The following is a 23,383-nucleotide window of genomic DNA, read 5'->3' as shown; positions in this document are numbered from 1 at the left end:
CCACTCCTGGGGCCTGATCTGAAGTCAATAGAGTCTTGGGGTCCAGCACAGTCACATCAGTACATGCCCAGTGGCCCCTGATTTGCCCCCCATGGCAGCCTTCCATGTCAGCCTATGCAGGGCAATCAGAGTGCCTTTCCATGGTGCACAGAGATGAGCAGACACTCATTCATTGTCTGCCTGCATCCCCTCAGGGTTTAATTGCAGAGGCCCTTGCTGGCTTTTTGAATCACAGGAGAATTTCACTGTGAAAAACAAAAATACTTGCAAAGACAACCTCTTCAGCCAGTTACGGCAAACCCATATACAATAAATCTGAATATCCAGATGGGTACCTGGTAGCATAGTGTATTAAGTGCAGCTGGAGAAAGAGGGTCATATTTCAGGAGTAATCTAGTTTAGTGTGACTCCAGGCCTTGGAGTCCAGGGGACTCAGGAGTACAAGGAGAGGGCAAACTGCTAGCTCTTAAACAAAAGCGGCTCAGTTTTAACACTGGCCACTTAGTATACTTAAAGATTTCTTTCCTACAGTTCTGCCTGCCTGCTGCATTACTTATTACCAATGGAGAAGATAGTAGCTGCTATTGCTAAGGTTGCATTATTCAGTATAATCTCAGTCACACTTTTTGCTGCTAATTTTGACATACATTTTCTAAACTGGTATAAATGCTACACAAAGAAGAACAGTAAGTTAGAATATCTATGTCTGAATATATATCCTGGAGTATTTTAATGTAAATGTAACTTTTTGTGTGTGCATGTTTGTTCATATGGCAGGAATGTTAAGGCTATAATTCTTTGTGTCCAATTCCTATAAGGTTAGAAACTATGCTAAAGAGGCCAATGTCACAAAGCATTGGGGAGCAGTGTGGTCACTGAAGAGTTTGGTGCTCCTGAAAGACTTTCAAGATGTGTTTATTTATTATGGCACAAGTTTAATAAAATACCTGTTTCACATAGCACTGTGTTCTGAGAGTGAAAACGTGTATTGTCTACTTGAAGGTGTAGTTTGGCTGAAAAGACTGTTCATTTTTGGATGAGGGTGGAGGGAATTCCCCATTTAAAAAGTGTCGGGATTTTTTACAACAGGGATAGAGCTTGAAACTTATCATGGAGACCAGGCACATAGAGAGATGAAGTATCTTGGTTTGATTTGGGAGGAAAAGTGTCAAAGTAAAAACAACTCTCCCTTCCCAAAGTTTAACAGAACCTAATGAAAACCTGATAACATTACGATATCCCTTAGTTCACATTTTTGTTCCACATTCTTTCTACCCATTCTGAAATACTCATTGTTTTCTGCTCAGAAAGATCTGGGCACATTCTGAATGAAGGCTTTTGTAAATGTCTTTTACATAAGGGGAGGGAGAAAATTGTATGTCATGATCTGATTGTGACGTTGCACTCCATATGTTTATGGAAATATGCTTCTGAGTGTAAATATAATGTAACTGGAATATGCTTCATGTAAAAGGTCTCTTGTAAGGTATCATTACAAAGCTTAGAATTATAACATTCAAAAACCAGTCGGAGAAAACTTCAATCTCTTTGGTCATTCGATTACAGACCTAAAAATGGCAATTCTTCAACAAAAAAATTTCAGAAACAGACTCCAGTGAGAGAGTGGTGAATTGGAATTAATTTGCAAACTAGACACCATTAAATTAGGCTTGAATAAAGACTGGGAGTGGATGTGTCATTACACAAAGTAAAACTATTTCCCCATGTTTATCCCCCCCCCTCCTCACACGTTCTTGTCAACTCCTGGAAATGGCCCACCTTGATTATCACTACAAAAGGTTCCCCACCCCACCCCACCCCCACCCCTGCCACTCTCCTGCTGGTAATAGTTCACCTTACCTGATCACTCTGGTTACATTGTGTATAGTAACACCCATTGTTTCATGTTCTCTGTGTATATAAAATCTCCCCACTGTATTTTCCACTGCATGCATCCGATGAAGTGAGCTGTAGCTCACAAAAGCTTATGCTCAAATACATTTGTTAGTCTCTAAGGTGCCACAAGTACTCCTTTTCCTTTTGCATCCTAGTGAGAGTGATCCCTGGAGAGTAATAGGGAAGGAGGTTGGGATGGGGAATGGAAATAAACTGCATGGTATAATCTTGGTCCACAGTACATAGGACAGTGGTAATATGGAACCAAGCACATAAGGGGAGGGAGAAAATTGTATGTCATGATCTGATTGTGATGTTGCACTCCATATGTTTATGGAAATATGCTTCTGAGTGTAAATATAATATAACTGGAATATGCTTCATGTAAAAGGTCTCTTGTAAGGTATCATTACAAAGCTTATAATATACTGAGTGTGTTCATCCTATTTGTATGAATGTATCATTCTTGTATCTGAATCTAGAAATATGAAGTACTTCTCTGAAGTCCTATTTAACTATGCAAAGTGTGGGCCATTAATAGTGGTTTGGAATCTTGATGGATCCCATTAACTAGGACAATTGGTGGTAAATGGCTCTGTTTACTTCTAAGCCTTCCTATATACATGTGTGCCAGCCAGTGGGTAATGAAGTCTCACAGATCATGTGAACATGTCACATGATACTGGAAGCCATCTTAAGCATCTACTGGTGCTTTTCCATTTAGAACAAAGGGTGGGAACCCAGAGAGAGACAAAGGATTCCCGCCTTGTGTCAAACCTATAAAAGGGGGTGGAACAGAACAAAGGGGGCAGCAGTCATGAGAAAACCCTTAGTTACCACATGAGCTGGAATTAACAAGAACTGCACCAGGGGAAAGGATTGGGCCCAGACTAAGGAGTCTAGTCTCTGAAAGAAGCTTATTGGAACATCTGAGGGTGAGATTTACCTGTATTCAGTTTCTTAAATGTATTAGGCTTAGACTTGCATGTTTTGTTTTATTTTGCTTTGTAACTTACTTTGTTCTGTCTGTTATTACTTGAAACCACTTAAATCCTACTATTTATACTCAATAAAATCACTTTTGTTTATTAATTAACCCAGAGTAAGTGATTAATACTTGGGGGAGCAAACAGGTGTGCATATCTCTCTATCAGTGTTATAGAGGGTGGACAATTTATGAGTTTATTCTGAATAAGCTTTATACAGAGTAAAACAGATTTATTTGGGGTTTGGATCCCATTGGGAGCTGGGTGCTGGAGACAGGAGTACTTGCTGAGCAGTTTTTGGTTAAAGTGTGCAGCTTTGGGGGCATGGACAAGACCTTGGTCTGTGTTGCAGCAGACTAGCATGTCTGGCTCATCAAGGTGGGTTCAGGAGTCCCAAGCCATCGGGAAAACAGGCTCAGAGGTAATTTCAGCACATCAGGTGACAATCCCAAGGGGGGCTCTGTGAGTGAACCCGTCACACTGATATTCTATCCTCCACAATAGTCAAAGCGTTTGGGATCTCCCATCTCGAAGAACTCAATGAAGAAAACTGACCTATATTGGTCAGGCTGCCTAAGTGAGAAAGGCACGTATCTCTGTAAAGTTTGAGTGTGAAATGGCTTTCTTTTAAGGAAAGGTGTATAAATTCCCAACAACTGCCACAGTCTCAAAGGTTCATCTTCTGTGAGAAGACTGTAAGACCTTTGCAGGGGACATCCTGGATCATTTGCTTGAGCTCCTGTAGTAGACCTGAGGATTGAAGCTACGAATATCAGCACATAGATACTGCAGATGCCATCCTTCTGTTTGCTGAATTCATGCCACCCAAACATGCTTGCAGAGAGGTGCGAGCCACCAACTTGCTCTTGTCCAACAGTTTCTGGAATTCCTGCGTGGCATCCTCTGGCAACTTGTCTAAGAACTTCAGCATATTGTCCATAATCAGGTTGAGTTGGAGGCACTCTGATGCATTGCTGAGACTATTAAGGAGCCTGGCAAAGGATGGGTATAAAAATGTCCTTGACAAGGGACACGGAACCTGATCTTATTTCTCTTAGCTATGGGAGGCAGAGTGGAAGGCATTTGCTGCAAGGATTTTGCTGGTTCTACTAGGACATCATTGATAGCAGAGCCACTCTAGAAGCCCCTGCCAAACCCAGAATGTCTACCAGACTGTAATAACTCTCCTGGACCACCTCAACAGGAATATCGAGGGGTGGCAACTCTCTTTTAAAGGTCTTGATACCCCTGAAGTCATCTTGGACAGATGAGGAATCCTCTGGAACCTACACTCTCATCAGGCAATGAACAGAAAGAATGCAAAGGAGGCTGAGGCTGATCCTCCTGCAGCATAATGGTTGGGAATTTTAAAACCTACAGGACTTCAGGGTCTTGCTCAGAATTACAATAACCTCCTGGACCTCCTCCTGTGTGCTAGAATGTTGTCTGCTAGGAAGTCTGAAAGTTTGAAGAACTTGGGAGGACCTGGAAGTGGGAGGCATGCCCCCCACTGGTTCCAGTAGGGTCATGGGTACAGCATAGGGCCCCAGTGATGACTGCTCCAAAGGTCCCTGTCTCTAGGTTGTTTCTGGATTTCAGGTGGATACCCGTACTGGAACTCACTTGATGAAGGGGAAGGGGAGTGCTGCCTTCTATTCCGAGAGCAAGGGGCACAAGAGCCTACCTCAGACTCTGAGGAGGTCCCTCTGTCACCTGACAGACACCCCCAAGGTCCTAGGCCATTGCTGCAGAGAGATTAGTACCAACGATATCATGCTGGGTTTACCCCTGGACTGCACAGGTTGTGAAAGTACCAAAAGTTTCAAAGATCTAGCCCCCCACAGTAGCGAGGGCTAATCCTTGCTGCAAGGTAAGCACACAGCTGGGGCCTGAGGATCCTTCGGTACTGGTCGGCTTAACTCCTGTACCATCAGGGAGCTCAGCGCAGAGAGGTAGAACAAGTCTTGTGTGCTGCATAGGCCCCCAGCATTGTCCATACCATGAGATTTTCCTGGTGCTGTTGTTGCATGGAAGTAAACTGTACTTTAGTAGGGGTCAGTCTCAATGACCGAGGCACCAGTGCCATAACTGATGACCCTGATAAGATTTGGTTGGTACCAGGGAAGCATCTTTTCACAGAGCATGCCCTTCCCTGTCCTCCAGAGCTGGTGGATGATACTAGGGATCGCCTAGCAGAGTTAAGTCTAGGCTCCTTTGATGAATCTGCCCTCTTGTGCTTCTCTCTCAGAAATGGAGAAGGAAACTGGTACCAATGATCAGAACCAATCAAATGAATGCCACCAACTACTTACAATAAACAAAGCAAATTTCTCTGTAAAGACAAAAAGAACGTGCAGTAGCAAGTTGATACGTGCAGACTACCAATCACAGGTGGTAAGAAAGAAGTGAGGGGGTTTGGTCAGCTCAGCCCTTTATAAAATCATGCTGTAGCATGAGGCAGCAGAGGGCACTTGCACTGCCCTGAAGGGTAAAGATAAGAGAAAAATCTCAGACCCTGGAGCACTGGGCATGCACACACATGAAACAGCATGGAAATGTGCAATCATGCTAAGAATTTGTGTATTTCAAAAGAAAGATGAAATATGAGGTCATTGTACAGGTGTAAACCTCATGCAGTTCCACTAAGTATAGCTGAGAACGCAGCTACACAAAGAGCATTTAGCACAAATAAGTCCCCTTTTTAAGAAAAAAAAAAATCTGAGACTCCCTTCTCCTACCCACATTTGTTGGATATCATTGCCAATTGCTGTCATTCAGTAATCATCTCTGAATTAAGGTAGCTGAATTGAAAATCCTTACCACTTTGTTATTGTTTAGGTTTGAAAGCTGAGGGCAATTGTATAGATATTGGAAAGCACAAACAAACAGCTTTCAAAAGAGAAATGAAAGAGTTTTATTGTTTGATTTCTTAGGAGATTGAGGGTAAAATTTCCCAAAGCGCCGAAGTTACTTAGGAGCCTGAGTCAGATTTTCAAAAGTGACTAAAAGCCAATGTGTCTTAGGCCCTCCTTCATTGCAACTTAGCATCCTAAGGGTATGTCTATACTACCTGCCAGATCAGCGGGGGTTGATTTATCGTGTCTATTCTAGCACTCTCGAGATGCAGGCTGCAAGGCAGAGTCAACAGGGGAATGGCAGCAGTTGACTCATTCACGTAGCTGAAGTTGCGTAACTTAGATTGATTCCTCACCCCCGCCCCGTGTAGACCAGGCCTTAGAGTCAGATTTTCAATAATATTTAGACACCTAATGGGATTTTCAAAAGAACCTAGGCAGATTAGACTAACCTGTGTTGGCACTTTGAAAACCATACTCGGCTCCTATCTGCATCTTTAGGAACCTAAGCCCCACCAAAAAGAGCCTCAGATACATTGACTTTCCGTCAATTTTGAAAATGTGACCTAATTAACTCTGGTAAATTGAAACCTGAGTCTAAGTCTCTTCCCTTGCCAATGTGGCAGGAAAGAAGAAAGCCAAACATATAATATGTAAGCAGAGTGAAAGTATTTGGCCTATGCTACTAGCTTATAGCATTAAGCAGCAGTGGTGAAAAGAGGTAGTTTACACAGGCAGAAACAAGTCCTTTTTTACCCTCTGTACGCATGTTTGTCTTTTGGCGGTGCATGTACTATGTATGTATATCTAAGTAGAGGCAAGAAGGAGAAAACTAGTAAAATAAGCAGACCATATTTTACCCTTAAATATTTATGGCCCAATCCTGGTCTCCATTAATCTACTTTTTCTGATCTGGAAGCACAAAGCTAACTTGTTCCATAACTATAGGAGGAATCCTTAAGGGTTGTGTTGGTGTAGCTGATCATATCCCATCCCTTGCTGCACAGAAGGGCTATGATAATTGGGCCTATACATTTACCCTAAGTTCAATGCTAAAAAGTGAGTGAAGGTTCATAAAGTGTGATCACACTAACCTATAATAATAAAGTTGAAAAGGGAAGACAAAGATTGAGTTAGTACAAACAAAAAGGCCTACTGAGATAATTCAAGGACTATGTTAAGATTATGTCTTGTAAACAAGAGAAGTGTTGAACCAGAAATCAGTGAACCAAAATTGGTGTGCCAGATATTAGGCCTAACTATTCTGTCCATCACTTCCTTTGCGGATCCTTAAAGAAAGAAAGAGATTTGGGGAGAAAAACTGGCTATTGGAGCAAGCTTCACCATCATGGCTGCCACCCTACCCTTCTGGGACCTGGACCTTCTTCATCCTAAACCTGAGATGTTCTGACCAGAGCGGGCCAAAGAGATGATATTACTGCCTCTACTAGCTGATCCCCAAACATCACCTGGGTTGTGACACTTTGTCTCTCTTCCCCTACCATGTCTTTTTCCTTCCTCATCTTATTTCTTCTCTTTCTGTCACTCTCCTTTTTCCTTTTCAAAAAAAGTCTGGCTTAACCAGCCAAGCCTGCATATTTTGCAATACTTCCGAAAGCCTGTGACCAGGAAGAGGAAACTAAAAGCAATGCCCTGAACAGCCCAATGCTGGTGCAAGTTTGCCAGTTCTCAGAGTGACTGATAAGACTGTGTTGTGCTTGTGTTTCTCCAGCAGTGAGTTTGCAAACAAAAGTCAATGTCAGAGAGAGAAGCTACATTTTCTGTTTTTGCTGTTCTTTTCCCTTTCTTTGTATGTGTGTGTGTTATTTTGTCTTCTAGGAAATGGGATCAAACTGTAATAGCAGCAATAACTCCACCCATCTCAGCTAACTTCTTCTCTTTTCCCAAAAAAGGGCAATTATTACCATCTTTAATACTATCTAAGAGACTGTCCAATGGGAGGGGGTCAGGTTTCCTTCTAAAAACTCTCCAGCTGAAGGGGAAGGGAACAAGGGGTGTTGTTAAAATGAAAGCCTGTTAACATAGCTTACAGTTCAAATGTTTGAACTATTTTCCCTTTTCAGTATCTTGAATAAAATGTGGAAAAGGTTTTAATGACATATTTCTCATGGTACTAAGCAGGCTAAGATCTCTGTATACCAACCCCCTGTTTAATGTTGGACAGTGACAAGGTCTTGTTAACACCTTTGACTCTCTGGGCTTGTGATGGGGTGGGACTCACCACCGTGGCACCTCCTACTGTCTGTCTTGGGAATTAGCTCTGTGCCCTCTTCTGGTGGTATCTCGCCTGCTGTCACCTCTGCTCCTGGATCCATGTCACCCCAAGGACACAGACCTCCAGCAGTCTCACACTTGGTTCTTCCCCCTTCCAGATGAACTGCACTCCACTGTCCAGCCACTTCATTCGGCAGCAACCACAGCCAGTTGTCTGGCTACTTCCTCAGTGGCGAGGAAGGGGTTGGGGGAACCCAGTCACTAATCTGGGTCCTGGCCCAGGGACCCTGTAGAAGGTTGCTGCTTACAGCTCCCACTCCGACTCTTTAGTAGGTTTTCCTAGGCCACTTCCCTGTGATCCCAGCACCCTCTTTGCCCTTGCCTCAGAGCCTCAGCCTGCCGATCCTTGCAGCCCGCCAGGAGCGGCCTTTAGTTCCCCAGCTCTCTCCCTGCAGTACTGTTCTGTCCAGGGTGTTTGCTACCCTCACCTTGCAAGGCAGCTGGCCCTTCTCATTCATCAAGCTCCAGGGAGTGACTGAAGCTGCTCTGCTCTGCAGCTCTTCTTATATGGGCCAGCCCAGCCCAGCCCTGACTGGCTGCTCCTCGCAGCCCCTCTCTAATTGGCTGTCTCCTATGCAGCTTCCCTAGGGCTCTATTAACCCGTTATGGGCCAGATTGTGGCACATGCCCCATCACACACCCTCCTCCTTAAGACTGACTACCCCAGGGGGTGTATAATCGTCCCTGCTTCTCACGCAGCTGTGCCTCAGGTTCTCTGCTAGGAGGTGCAATCTGCCTCCCTCCTTCAGGGTCTGGGTCCCAACTGCAGCCTGTCCTGCTCCAGTGTGGGTTCCCTTATCTGTCTGGGTCCTCTTCATCCCAGTCATCTTATCATAGAATCATAGAAGATTAGGGTTGGAAGAGACCTCAGGAGGTCATCTAGTCCAACCCCCTGCTCAAAGCAGGACCAATCCCCAACTAACTCATCCCAGCCAGGGCTTTGTCAAGCCAGGCCTTTAAAACCTCTAAGGATGGAGATTTCACCACCTCCCTAGGTAACCCATTCCAGTGCTTCACCACCCTCTTAGTAAAATAGTGTTTCCTAATATCCAACCTAGACCTCCTCCACTGCAACTTGAGACCATTGCTCCTTGTTTGCTCATAAGCCACCACTGAGACCAGCCAAGCTCCATCCTCTTTGGAACCCCTCTTCAGGGGTTGAAGGCTGCTATCAAATCCCACCTCACTCTTCTGCAGAATAAACAAGCTCAGTTCCCTCAACCTCTCCTCATAAGTCATGTGCCCCATCCCCCTAATCATTTTTGTTGCCCTCCGCTGGCCTCTCTCCAATTTGTCCACATCCCTTCTGTAGTGGGTGGACCAAAATTGGACGTAATACTCCAGGTATGGCCTCACCAGTGCCGAACAGAAGGGAATAATCACTTCCCTCGATCTGCTGGCAATGCTCCTACTAATGCAGCCCAATATGCCATTGGCCTTCTTGGCAACAAGGGCAACTATTGACTCATATCCAGCTTCTCGTCCACTATAATCCCCAGATCCTTTTCTGCAGAACTTCCATTTAGCTAATCAGTCCCCAGCCTGTAGAGGTGCATGGGATTCTTCCATCCTAAGTGCAGGACTTTGCACTTGTCCTTGTTGAACCTAATCAGATTTCCTTTGGCCCAATCCTCCAATTTGTCTAGGTCACTTTGGACCCTATCCCTACCCTCCAGCATCTCTATCTCTTCCCCCAGCTTAGTGTCATCCACGAACTTCCTGAGGGTGCAATCTATCCCATCCTCCAGATCATTAAGAAAGATGTTGAACAAAACTGGCTCCAGGGCCGATCCCTGGGAAACTCCACTTGATACCAGCTGCCAACTAGACACTGAGTCATTGATCACTACCATTGAGCCCGACAATCTAACCAGCTTTCTATCCATCTTATAGTCCATTCATCCAATCCATACTTCTTTAACTTGCTGGCAAGAAAACTGTGGGAGACCATAACAAAAACTTTGTTAAAGTCAAGATATTTCACATCCACTGCTTTCCCCATATCCACAGAGCCAGTTATCTCATAGAAGGCAATCAGGTCGGTCAGGCATGACTTTCCCTTGGTGAATCCATGCTGACTGTTCCTGATCACCTTTCTCTCCTCCAAGTGCTTCAAAATGGTTTCCTGGAGGACCTGCTCCATGATTTTTCCAGGGACTGAGGTGAGGCTGACCAGTCTGTAGTTTCCTGGGTTCTCCTTCTTCCTTTTTTTAAAAGATGGGCACTATATTTGCCTTTTTCCAATAATCTGGGACCTCCCTGATCGCCACGAGTTTTCAAAGATAATGGACAATGGCTCTGCAATCACATCAGCCATCAGCACCCTTGGATGCATTAGATCTGAACCCAAGGACTTGTGTATGACCAGCTTTTCTAAATAATCCATAACCTGTTTTTTCACCACTGAGGGCTGCTCACCTCCTCCCCATACTGGGTGGGAGCTGACCTTGTCTGTGAAGACAAAGGCAAAAAAAGCCACTTCCCTACCTCCCCCTGCTGGATGTGGGAGATAGCTCTCTGCGAGTTCCACAGTCATCATTGCCACATCCCTCTTGAGAGTCTCTGATCTAGCCTGGTTCCCAGGCATCCCTTTGCTACCCCGCCTTCTCCTGGGTGGGGTAGTATCTTCTTATATGGCCCTCCTCATGGCACCGACAGCCAACTCTTTGCCTCCCTTTTGTATAAGGGCCTCATATGGTCCTTCCCTTGCTCAGCTCCTTTCCTGGGGCGAGCCTTGAACTTACAGCTCAGGTCTGGGCACTCCCTCCATTGGTGCCCCTGTTGCTCACAGGCCCAACATGCCCATCCCCTCCCTGTTCTCCTCACAGGTGGGTGTTTTCCTGGACTCTATTTTCTTTCCATTCTCTGGGTGAGGTCTCTGTCACCCATCCCGATAGGGACACTCTGCTTTCCAGTGCCCTTGTCACCCACAGGCATAACATCCTCCTGGTCCTGGTACCTGGCTTCCCCTCTCACTCCCTGTGATTTCTATAGACTCCCTCTCGCAGCGACTTGAATTGGTACAGCTGCTGCTCTGCTAGCCAGGTCACATAGGCCTGCATGTACTCTTGTGCCTCCCATTGACTCTGTTGGGTTTTGAGTACCTTTAGCAGCAATGCACCTTTCCACAGGGGCACCGACCCTGGAGTCCAGTGTGGGAAGGCACCAGAACCCTCCAAAAAGAAGGCCTCTTTATACCCTGAATCCATTGTCTCCAAGTTCCATGTCCCTCAATTCCTCAAATCTCTGAAACAGGCAGTAGTCTGCATCATCCCATATCCTCCCCTTATATCAGGATGACCGTGTGCCCACATTCTCTACCATATGTGATGGGGTGGGATTCACCAGCATGGCACCTCCTACTGGCTGTGTTGGGAATTAGCTCTGTTCCCTCTTCTGGTTGTGTCTCAGCTGCTGTCATCTCTGCTCCTCGACCCATGTTGCCCCAAGGACTGAAGCATCCTCTTCAGGACACAGACCTCTAGCTGTGTCACACTCGGTTCTCCCCCACTTCCAGGGGAACTGCAGTCCACTGTCCAGTCACTTCCTTCAGTGGCAACTGCAGCCAGTTTTCTGGCTGCTTCCTTTATGATGAGGAAAGAGGCGGGGGAACCTGGTCCGCCCACTACCCCAGGTCCCGGTCCAGGGACACTATAGAAGGTCACTGCTTGCACCGCTCCCTCCCACTCTTCAGTAGGTTTCCCATGGCCATTTCCCCATGCTCCAGCACCCTCTTTGCTCTTGCCTCAGGGCCTCAGCCTGGAGATCCTTGCAGCCCTCCAGGAACTGCCTTTAGCTCCCCAGGTCTCTGCCTGCAGCACTGCTCTGTCTAGGGTAGCTGCTACCTTCTGCCTGCAAAGCAGTCCTCCTCCCTTCTCCAGCTCCAGAGAGTGACTGAAGCTGCTCTGCTCTGCAGCTTTTCTTATGTGAGCCAACCCAGCCCTGACTGGCTGCTCCTCACAGCCCCTCTCTAATTGGCTGCCTCCTGCCCAGCTTCCCTAGGGCTCTTTTAACCCCTTATGGGCCAGTTTGGGGCACACGCCCCATCACTAGGCCCTTATATCCCACCTAAATTAATACAACAGGGGACATGTTGAGAGCACTGAGACACTTTAGCTAATCCCCAGTTCCTGCAATTGTCCCTTGTGGGCCACTGCAACTCAAAATAAATTAGAGCTAATCTGAGGCTGCTCTGATTTACAGCAGGGCCCAGACAGACACAGGAAAGTGGGTGGGATGGGTAAGTGTGGCTTTTTGCCACCTTTTCCCCCCTCCCTCAAATCCTGCACAAAGTGAATCTTGGCCAAACTCAAAGGACTTGGTTTTTAAATGTTAACATATAGGGCCACATTTTGAAACTTCATTAACCTGCATTTTTATGCACACAATTGGCAAGTGAAAATAAATACAGCAACAATTTAAATTATTTACATATCCAATTATCCGACTATGCTTCAAAATTAGATGCTTAGGTGCCTAAACTGCATGTACAAAACCATACAGTTATTAATACTAACAAAATTGTTTGCCAAAAATGGAACCCTGCTGCTGTTAAAATTATCTTCCTGTCTCATCAGTATATGTCATTTTTCTCTAAGTCCCTCAGCTGGCTCCCCATCTTCCTCTGCAAACACAAATTTGTTGCATTTACTTCCAAAGACCTTCACAACCTGCATTGCACAAAAGAACCAGCTTTGATTGCCTGCTACGCTGACAAGGACTCTCATGCTTTCTCCCATGTCTCTTCTTACAAATCTGAAGAGCTCCCAGTCAAAATCTGTAAAGCCGTAATATTATCTTGAGTTTCTGGACTTAATACAGGGTTAAAAGGCTGAACTGGTATGGCCTGTAATACAGGAGGTCAGATTAGACGATGTAATAATCTCTTCTGGCCTAAAATTTATGAATCCTCCTTCAAGACCCTCCTTCATAATGCATAGTATAAACTGCAACATATTAATAGGTAGGCAGATGATGAGATGCAATTACTGCTTCTTATTGGCTAAGAAATGTGCATATGCTGTTATTTTTGTTACTCTGTCTCTTCACCCCATCCCGTGTCATGTATTGATTGTTATATCCTATGTTTTTAGGTTGTGGCACACATAGCCTGTCAGATGAGGACCTGTTTTGATGATTCATCTTGTCGGCTAATGGATCCACAGCATTTCCAGGAGACCTGGAAGAATATGACTGATCCTCCAACACACCACTATGTTGATGATCTGGTAGGATTTTACAATAATATTTTGTCTTCTACCCTTGACAAAGGTAACCTCTAACTGACCTTTTTGTTGGCTTCATCATCACAGTACACCTTGGTATACAGATGACTTGCAAAAGATGAAATGTGAGGGAAGATGCCTACAGGGGCAGGGGCAGAACTCTGGTACTGAATATGATCAGCTGGTTCAAATAATTTTTAATCCCACATGCTTGAGCTGTACAGCAGGCAAACATGATATTCTTTGCCCTATCGTGGCATCTGCAACAGCTCAGTAAGAGCATTTGTTCTGAGTGCTTGATCAACCCAATCTGACTCCACTCAGGCTTATTTGTGCCCCACTCAGTGAGAAAAACTTTGATTATTTTACCGTAAAATTATGTGTATTTAGACTGAGGTGTTTGCTTTCATGGTTACAGAAGTAGACAAAGGCTAGGTCTTTTCTGGCTGAGTTTAGTCCACTACTGCTCATTGAAGTATGGAGGTATTGGGAGGACCTTGTCCCAAAACCTATTTTGTGAACCTGTGTCTCTCCTGGCTGGTGAAAGCCTGTGGGAAAGTATCGAGTCCATTACAGGGTGAGCTTGTCAGTACCTCTCTTCAGGAAACCAAGGTATTGGTTCTCTTAGGGATGCTATCTTGTAGCCTTTGAGTAAAAAAAACAAAACAATCCCCTCCACCCCCATGCTGGCAATGACTAATTACTGGCCAGTATTTAATCTTCCATTTTTGATAGAGAAAGTTGTGGTGAGACAATTTTCTGAGTATCACCTAAATGCCTCAGATTTCTTTGACCATTTTCAGTCTGGCTACAGATTTGGGGTTGGCACAGAAACAGCGCTGGTATCATAACCCTGCAATGAAAACGAAATTCCATATTGAAATTGTCTATTCTTTCAGCAGTGTTTGATACTACTGACAATTCGGTTTTGCTGACTCTCTTACAGTCAGCAATGGGAATTGAAGGTGCAGCTCTTAGGTGGCTTTGATCTTTCCTTGTTGACCCTTTCCACAGGGCAGGGTGTGGTGATTACTCCTTCTTTCTAAGGGCCCTTAGTCTTAGTGTTGTCTTTAATTCCAGAAGATTCTATCTTGTCTTCCCTCCAGTTGACATGTATATAGGGTAGCTGGGAAGCTCAGTGAGAAGGCATGGGCTTCTGTTGCTTGCCACTTGTGGATAACATCCAGCTTTATGTCTCCATTTCACTCAATCTAGACAGTCCTCTTGAATATCTGAGGGTTATGTTGGATTGTTTTCTACTATGACTTGATTACATGACAGCAATTACAAATATAGCTTTTTACCATCTGCAAGGGGATTGTGACTGTGCTCCATACTTTCATCACCTCAGGAATGGTGTATGTTAATGTGCTCTACATGGGGCTATACCTACACCAGGCACTTAAGTGGGAGGAATATGCTGCAGCCCACTCACTAAGTGGTGTCTATGAATGGGCAGCATTCATTACCAGTGCTCTATGATATCCACAGGCTGCATGTTGGTTTTAATCTATAAATGTCCAAGAGAGCTTGAGATCTTCTGACCTGAAGGATGGAGTCCCTCCTTCTGCCAAGCTACCACAACTGTGATCAGCAGACTTCTCTGAACTCGATACCCCTTGTTATAAAAAGGGGACTACAGGCAGAGCATTCTCCATAAGGATCACTTTCCTTTGTAATGTTCTGCCCTTAAAGATCTGAAATAGGCCAGAGCTGTCGACCTAGGCATGCTGTGAAGCCCATCTTTTTGAGAAGGAAATGACAGAGCACAGAAGCAGTTGAGCGTGGCATTTGACTATGAGAAAGTCCAGCAGTGGCTTTAAGACATGTTGGTCACATGACCCGTGATGACATTGTGTACATAAGGTTAATTTTTACTTTGTATCTTCTATGTTGTAATTTCAAACATATATTGATGGTGCCCAGAGTTTTGGATGTCTGTCCCTTAGTGTGGAGACTGTACAAAGCTGAAGTATAAATCAATAAAGTAGCTGGAGAAAACAGATATACTTTGAATCTGCTCCATAACATCTCCTTTAAAATACTCATCTGTGGTTACTGCAGTAACGAATTTTAAAAAACAGTTTAATTTCAACTATGGGAAGACTTTGCACAATGAACAACAGAAAACTAGCAAATTTGAAGCAGTACTGAAATTGCTTGAATGTTTGACACTGTGGTAGTATAAGCCATTCCTGATGATGTTAACTTTCAATGACTCTCCAATATTGTTTCTAAATGTAGAGATTGAAAATTGCACTGGTCAGAGATCTGGGACTTGTGACACTAAGTCTTGGATCAAAGACCTAACAGCTGTGCTAATCTGAGGGATCAGTGACTGTTTTACTGGCAGATATCTTGTGAACTAACAGGGTAGCTGGATATGATAGCTATAGTTAAGATTGCCTAACTTTCCATTGTAAGACCCTATTTTCCATTGCTTATAACTTTGCCAAACTTTAACCATTTGGGCAAAAATTTTCCAAACCAGGTTTTTGCCTCATGCTCTGTGTGGTGTATTTTTTGTGTACACAAGTGTTTTGGAGCGGGGAGAAGTGTGAAGGGTCGCATCAGTAACAGTTATGTTACTATTTCCAAGAATGAGGGTAGGGAATAATATATTTAACATTAGCAAAATATATCTGTATGTTATAATCATATCTGTTTCTTTCAGAGGGTCTATAGAGTCCTTTGCTTTGGAGCACGGTCTGGCAGTTTGGCAAAGGGATCTCTCTAGTGTTGGAAAGGTGCTTTTTGCTGTCCCTCTGAATATCTGCCCAAATTTGTTCAAGTTAGAAGTCTCAGGGAATTGCCAAGTGCACATGCTCCATAGAAGCTTGTTGGAGTTGAGTAGTTAAATTCTCCTTACATTCCGTCTGCACTGAGCATACTCCATCCTCAAACACTGCACTGAGTATGCTTCTCCCCATAGACCATGCTGAGCAAACTCTAGATGAGGTCTGCAGGACTGTCCCTGTAAATGTTCCTCCCGGCTGACTGGGACCACTCTGATTTGCGGGCATTGTAACTGAGACCAGGAAGACTATCTCCCTTGTGATTTTCCCTTGCTGACAGCTAGGCAGGAGGAAAGAGGAGGAAGAAACCACCTGACTAGAATGCAAAGAGGTGAGAAAGAGAAGAAGGGCAGGAGCAGACTGGTGAAGGCTAGGAGCAAAGGGTAAAAACCTATTCTTGTGCTTAAAGGGTTGAGGTCTATGCTTAGACCTAAAGGTTCCAGTAGTCCTGCTGATGATCTACGTGGGGGTCAATATGGTTCCACATGACAGGGGTTTTGCTTTTTAAGTTTGCCTTTAAGCTTAAGAAGTTACTTACAAAAAAACTTCATTAACAGAGAACATTAAAGTTGCAAAATCAAGCACTCAAAAATTAGGAAATGCCACATTCAAGGTTACCGGTGCAACCTTAATTTTGCCCCCTTCTGTGTACACATTATGATATATAATTACACTGTCACATACTATTGTTTTGAGAGGACCCCTGTCTCTTCCAATGGAGGGATAGAGCTTTCAGGATGGAGAAAAGATATATCTCAGGGCACACTTTAAATCCTAACAAATTTGAGCTCTTATGGACCAAGGGACGAAGAGAGTTTCAAAGGTGTGGGCCCCAATGGAGATGCCTTGAGAGCTGCCCCCTCTCTCTTATACCAGCAACAGGGCTCAAACTCAGCTGCCTCCACTGACCACAACTCTGGCAGAATGTCATGAGGAGAGAGATGGAGTAGGCTGCTGGCCTGTCTCACAGCCAGGAAGGACTAACACCATGCTCAAAGTCTATTCAGGCTCTTCCTTCAGGACACAGTTTTATTCTTCCACTACAAAACAACACATCAAAGCTATTCCCCTGACCCACGCAGACTGCAGGGGCCTAGAGGTGTTCCCCCTTGCTTCTCTCTCACCTCCTGTAGGGTCTGTCACAGGCATCCAGCTGTTTCTCATAGCACCTTCCTTCAACTAAACTCAGAACATTTATAGGTAAAAAGCTTAAGGTCTTAAAATCAACTTTTATTGAATCTTCAATGTAGGTTTTGTGGAGCTATTGAGATTTTACTATGGGATAAAGTAAGAGGAAGTGGTTTGGAGCAAAACTCTGTCACTACACTGATCATAACAGAAGGGAGCTCTCCCTCCTCTCTGTGGCTTGGGTAAGTATATCTCCCCCAGAGCTCCCCCTCCTCCTCAGCTGGTGCAGAGAGTGCTCTCCCTTTTGTCTTTTTAACCACTGGGTTCCACAAAGCTGTCATTGTGCTCCCTATCCTACCAAAACCCAAGAGGTCATTTGAGTCCCAAGCTGCTGTTGATGTTACGATACAGTTTGTTGCCATAGCCAAGAGGCAATACAGTGGCCAAATGAAGTCAAGCAGAGAAAATAGTGGATCTTACCGGATTTTTTAAGTGCAATATTTAATACTTTTGTTTGACACACACTTGAAGGTCACATAACTTGTGACCTGACGGTCCTAGACACACTTTGACAGACCATTACAATTCTTTCAAGAGCAGTGAATTTTACCAAGCATGATTCTGAACCAGTGTTTCTAGGCTCTACAAAGAGTTGATTTAGAATACCACAAAGAACCTGTAGATACCACAGTCTGAGCACTTCATTGTGTCACATTCTCTCTCTCCTCGAGTCCTTCCTAAAATATAACCCTGGAATACCATTGCACCATCTCTTAGCAGCCTCCAGTATTGCACTGAAATTTATCAATGCAGTAAATCATTTCACTTCACACAACAAGCTTCCTTTAAACCAAGATCAACAGCAACTAGCTGCAATCTGCCATAAAAAGCTTGCATTTATGACCCCTCCTCACTCCCTTTCACAATATCGAAGGACATCAGAGAATCACAGCTTGTGAGGTTAGGTTAGGAAATATCTTTACAATTGTGTTTAATGTTAAAAGAAAGTAATGCAAAGATATGTTCAAAACACAAGGATTTAAATAATACAGTAACTAGATCATAAAATTTTTAGAGATAGACAGAGAAAGTATTGTTTGGATCCAAATTAGGCTGAGATGAGGGTTTGGAACCAGATACAATGGAAGGAATTGAACTGTTCACAAGGTCAGCTGTATTCACAAGGTTTTACATACACTCAAGAAATGAAAATAGGTTACTTTTACCTTTGATTATGATTGAAGGGACAGGTTCAAATATTGGAATCCCAGCCAAAGTACAAAGAGATTGGATCAGGGGTTCTCATTTTTGGCCATCTCTAGAAATGATGATGTGACATTTGTGATGGATTTATGGCTGATGATATTTACCTCTTTGAGACAGCCCATAAAGTTGTTACTGACTGGTGACCCGGGTAGGTCTGCTGTGCTAGGACTGCCACCAACATAGAAAAAGTCATCAGAACCCAGCATGGTGTAGTCTTCTTGCGTGTAGCCCGTAGTAGTCAGAATTCCGTCCACTGATATTGTCACCTAGATAACAAAGCACAGGGAAAGGACACGCTATACTCAGACCTACATACTGCAGTCCTGGGATATGCCTGGTTTTGAGACATAAGGCGGAACCCATTTTCATGTCTGTTTGAGGTTTAGTCTTGGATTCTAGTCAACTACCCCTAGGAGCTCTAACTAGTTAAAGAGTTTTCTGATTGTTGAACTAGTGTCAGCATATACCCTATTGCAACTCAAAAGTTATTTAGCAGACACAAAAATGGTGTTAGTAGAATGCTTCCTAAGTTAGTTTAGCTGGTGTACATATTAGTAAGTTTAGTAGTCTGTCATTGACTAATAAAAACGTGCACCTTGTTAACATAAAAGGCACAAGCTTTTTTCAGCACCATCACTATTTGCACTATATAACAGCAGTTATTAACCATGCAAGAGCTTAATTCCATGCCAAAGAAAAGAAAAACAGCAAAACAATCTGTGTAAGCAGCACACTCTGATGTGCACATGCAGGAAAGAGTATCAGAAGAAAAGAAAGGAAATAAAATAAGGAACAAAAAGAACCAAACTGCTTGTGATGAAGTAAAGATGTATGAATGTGGCATTTCCATCATTCCCAGTCCAAGTCTCCATGCCATGCATTATGAATGGTTAGAAACTGGCTGAGCCAGCAATCACTCGGGCCAGCCACAATTTAGCCTTATCCTTTGTTAGTTAACCACAGCTTGATGCAAACGTTCGTAATGTTAAAGATGCCCCTACATGTGAATTAAAAAACAATTTGACAGGAACAGGTAAAAATAAGGAGGTCAACAACAGATGAAAAGAAGGAGTTAAAAGTAAGCAGAAGAGTACCAACCGCAGTTCCTTTTTTGTTAATGATGTCTACAGTTAAAAGAAAGAAAGAAAACACACGGCAAACCCAAAATAAGAAACAATTAGAATGATATCTACCGAACAATGTAGTTTGTTTACCATAGCGTGTCCAATGCCTGAGTGCTTTGTGGAGAAGGGGGGAGAAAGGAAATTAAAAACTGTGAACAGAATAACGATTGTTACTTAAAAAATATGATGGTCACTACCATGTTAGTACATTATTTGGTTCAGGTAACGGTTAGTAGAATGAAACATTCCATGAATGACATGTTAGTTATTAAGCATGTTAGTAACATAGAAAAAGGGCAAAAAAATTTTACAAGAAAAAAAGCAGACTAACAAATATGCCTCCAGAGAGGTAAGAGCAGTTGTATTTCCTGCAAATATATTTCAGAACTTTTCAGCTCTCATCTAAACAGACATACGGTAATGTTCCCTTCATCTTCCTTCCATTGAATGCAGCTGACAGACACTCAAAATGGCTAAAGGGATCAAAATGCCTAAAGCTCATCAGCTGACCACTGCTTGCCCTGAATCCCAAACTGTTTCCCCAGCAAATTAGTAGAAATTAGTGTATATCCCCTACTGCTCAATTTTTAAATATTTTTATTATTTTTTTATTTGGTTGTTTCAACAGCACCCAAGGACTCCCTCTCAACTCCAAAACGTCTTTCGGTCACATTGATGGACTTTAGGGTCACAGTTTACTGCAATGAAACAAAGCAAAGAACCTGACACATAGAATGAGTAGAATGGATTTCTGCAACTACCTCTCTGAACATGCACCTATTTTACGTCTCTGTTTGGCAAGTGAAAGGAAGCCTCTCCCCTTTCCCCCACTTTAATCTTCCAATTTACAGGTTTGTCTGATGACATGAGCAAAGGCAAATCTAGAAAGTGGGTCCCTTGCAGCCTCTTTCAAAGAACTCTCCACATTTGTTGTAGTTAGCAATAATTTAAAACTAAATATAGATTATATAGTATGCAAATACAATTCTTGTAGCTATGCTGTTTTAGAAAGATAAACACTTTAATGTGTTGATGCATGTGTAACCCAAAATTACACATAATTGTAAAATCTTAGGGGTTACTTTTTAAAATTCCATTTGGTTATTTCACTCTTTTGCACTATAATTCCAAATTAACTGTGACCTATCTAACTTGCTATTAACAAAACCAGAAAAGTAATAGCTAAACAATTTTAGAAAAGGGAAAAAAAGAGGTTAGATGGATTAGTTAACAGCGCCACAAGAGAGGGCTGTTTTGGTTAAGGGAAACCAAAGATATTCCCATCAAGCTGCAACTGTTTAGAGAAACAACAGATATGTTAAGGATATTGATTTAAGATAAGCATGTAGGGCAGTAAATATATATATATATATATATATATATATATATATATATATATATAGCATTTAACAGAATTACACATTTTAGTACCAATAAAGTATCATTGAATACCCATCCCAAACCCCAAAACATTACTATACATAACATTTTAATGCCACATATGTGCATACACTGTATATGTGGTATTAAATAAGTTTATATAGTGTATACACATACTTGGAATTTCATTCTATCCCCCAAGGATTAACTACCAAAATACAAAATGACCCCAATATAGACATGCATTTTACTAATGAATTGTAGCCTACAAGGTTTTGTTGTTGTTGTTGCTGTTTTTCTTCAGTTAGACGTGGCTATGAGACAGAAAATGCCACCAAAAATGTATGAGGGTTATTTTGAGAATGAATCTACTGCTTTTGGGGCGGGGGGGGGGAATAGGTTAAAAGTTTCTTTAAACTAAAGAGCTGTGATTCAGCTATAGAAATACATGCCCTGTGGACAATTATCAGCATGTAATAGTGACTAATAAAAAACTGTAAGGGCAGAAAATTGTACAAGAAAAATATGTGCATGATACCTGAAGTCTTTTGAAATATCTGACTGTAATACTGTCTCATTTAAGCAGCCTCTTGCCCCCACTACTTTCTAGATATGCCCCTGCTCAAGTGTGGCAGGAATATCCCTGTGTGTGTAAATAAAAGGTATTTTTAAATGCCAACTAAACATCCAATGTCACTCTATTCAGATTTCAAAGCATCACACATTTAGCTGTAGCAGAAACAGTCAGTTATTCTTGTATCCATTGTACTGTTACCTGACGCAGATTCCTGGTTACTTTCACATCATGCCAGGCATTGTCATTAAATTTCCCATTCACAGGTTCCACCAGTGCTTCAAAGGCCCCTGAGCCCAAATTAATGACCAACGAGACAGCTCCATTTTTCAGTGCAAGATTGACATAATCAGCTGATTTTCCTGTATGAAGCATTAGTCCATTCCTCTGAAGAGTTTTAAATGACAGAGTTATTTCATCACTGCTGCTCTGTATGGGATTCTGGGACAAATCATAGCAGAAATATTCCGATCCCTTGAATGTTGCAATATATTCTTCTTTTCCTGACAAATAAAAGGAAAAAAGATTTAAAATCCCTGGAAATAAAAAAATAAAATTCATGAAAAGCAGCCTTTTTTGTAATTAACTTTAGTGTCATCAACAATAAATATTATATCACACAGAGTACTGTATGTTTACAATGCTTAAAATCCATTAAGAAGCCAACAAAAACAGACCAATCAAGCATTTCATTCAAATTAAATTACTTTTCTAAGGTCTTCTCTATACAGGGACACCCCAGAAAGCTAAAGTGAATCAACAAAAGTTGTGAAGTCAATTCACATAAATTAAAGTACATTAAACCCTCTTGTGTATGCTTTCATTCAAGAGGGAAGTGGCCTTAGTTCACTCTGACTTAATCCTCCCAAGAGGATTCACCTTAACTTTTCTGAATGTCTCTTTGCAGACAAGCCCTAAGTATTACTGAAGGAACTTACAGTGGCCATGTCTATACTGGGGAAACAGTATCAGGTTAGATTATGTTAATGCCATTTGACTAATAATTTTGAACACAACCAAGCACCTAGCATACAAAGAGACAAGCTATGTTCAGAAACACATTTGCTTGTTTAAATGCTAAGATCTTCCCCACGACCAGGTACCAAACTTTTAAACATGACTGTCCTTGTTCACACTAAAGGCAAAATTGTGTTTAACATCATGCTAGTGAAGATATGTTAGGGAACACGCTTTCTAGAATGCATTTCCGCAGTGTAGACAATATCTTAGAGAAAAAATATCATGCACTTCTAAGGTACTATTCATTCACTCTACTAGAAACTATGGTGGGATCTTGGCCTGTTAAAATCAATGGGACTTGTGACATGGATTTAATTAGAGACAGAATTTCAGGCTATGATTCTCTACTCCTTTTCCCCTTGTAAAGTCATTTACACATGTTCAAAGTTAGTTCAAAGCAGGTGTAAAACACCTCATTGTCTAAATGAGAGCAGAAGTCTAATATGGTAACGTTTTAAATCCACTTTGCACCAGTTGCAATGCAGTGGAAAAACAGGTTCAGAAGGTTTAACATTGTTTGCCATATCAAGCCAGCCCCTTTTACTTCAATGACTAATTGTCATTTGTACTCCAAAATTCCTTCAGAGAAGACCCTAATATATCTCAACAGGCTAGGTGTATGATACGGAGGAGAAAAGCATAATTTCCTTCTCAAGAGAAAAATCTCACTTTAAAAAAAACCTGCCTGGGATTGGACACCATACTTTCTAAAGGGAGAAGTCTGCAGTAATCAAAGGAAATGCTTTCACTGTTCTGGTGCTATAGTAACAGATGGTTTGGCTACCTCTTACAACACCAGGAAAGGCCAATTGCATCACAGGAGGTAATACAATGCAATT

At 42.6% G+C, this 23,383-nt stretch overlaps 1 protein-coding gene across 21 annotated transcripts in view; it reads right to left on the bottom strand.

Annotated features, from left to right (window-relative positions):
- NRXN1 (neurexin 1) overlaps positions 1 to 23,383 on the bottom strand; it is a 1,255,052-nt gene that overhangs the window by 783,099 nt on the left and 448,570 nt on the right. For 8 of the 21 annotated variants that reach the window (XM_084623802.1, XM_084623813.1, XM_084623792.1 and 5 more), the window contains 3 exons: positions 21,726 to 22,027; positions 19,640 to 19,684; positions 18,551 to 18,712 (listed from right to left, as the gene is read on the bottom strand). In XM_084623802.1, the coding sequence (XP_084479928.1) occupies positions 18,551 to 18,712; positions 19,640 to 19,684; positions 21,726 to 22,027 (509 nt within the window). The remainder of the gene's footprint in view (positions 1 to 18,550; positions 18,713 to 19,639; positions 19,685 to 21,725; positions 22,028 to 23,383) is intronic. The other 13 variants (XM_084623814.1, XM_084623817.1, XM_084623811.1 and 10 more) reach the window with 2 other exon arrangements.

Source organism: Lepidochelys olivacea, assembly GCF_965140295.1.
Source record: "Lepidochelys olivacea isolate rLepOli2 genome assembly, chromosome: 3".
NCBI lineage: Eukaryota > Metazoa > Chordata > Testudines > Cheloniidae > Lepidochelys > Lepidochelys olivacea.
This window is presented reverse-complemented; position numbering and strand designations above follow the sequence as displayed.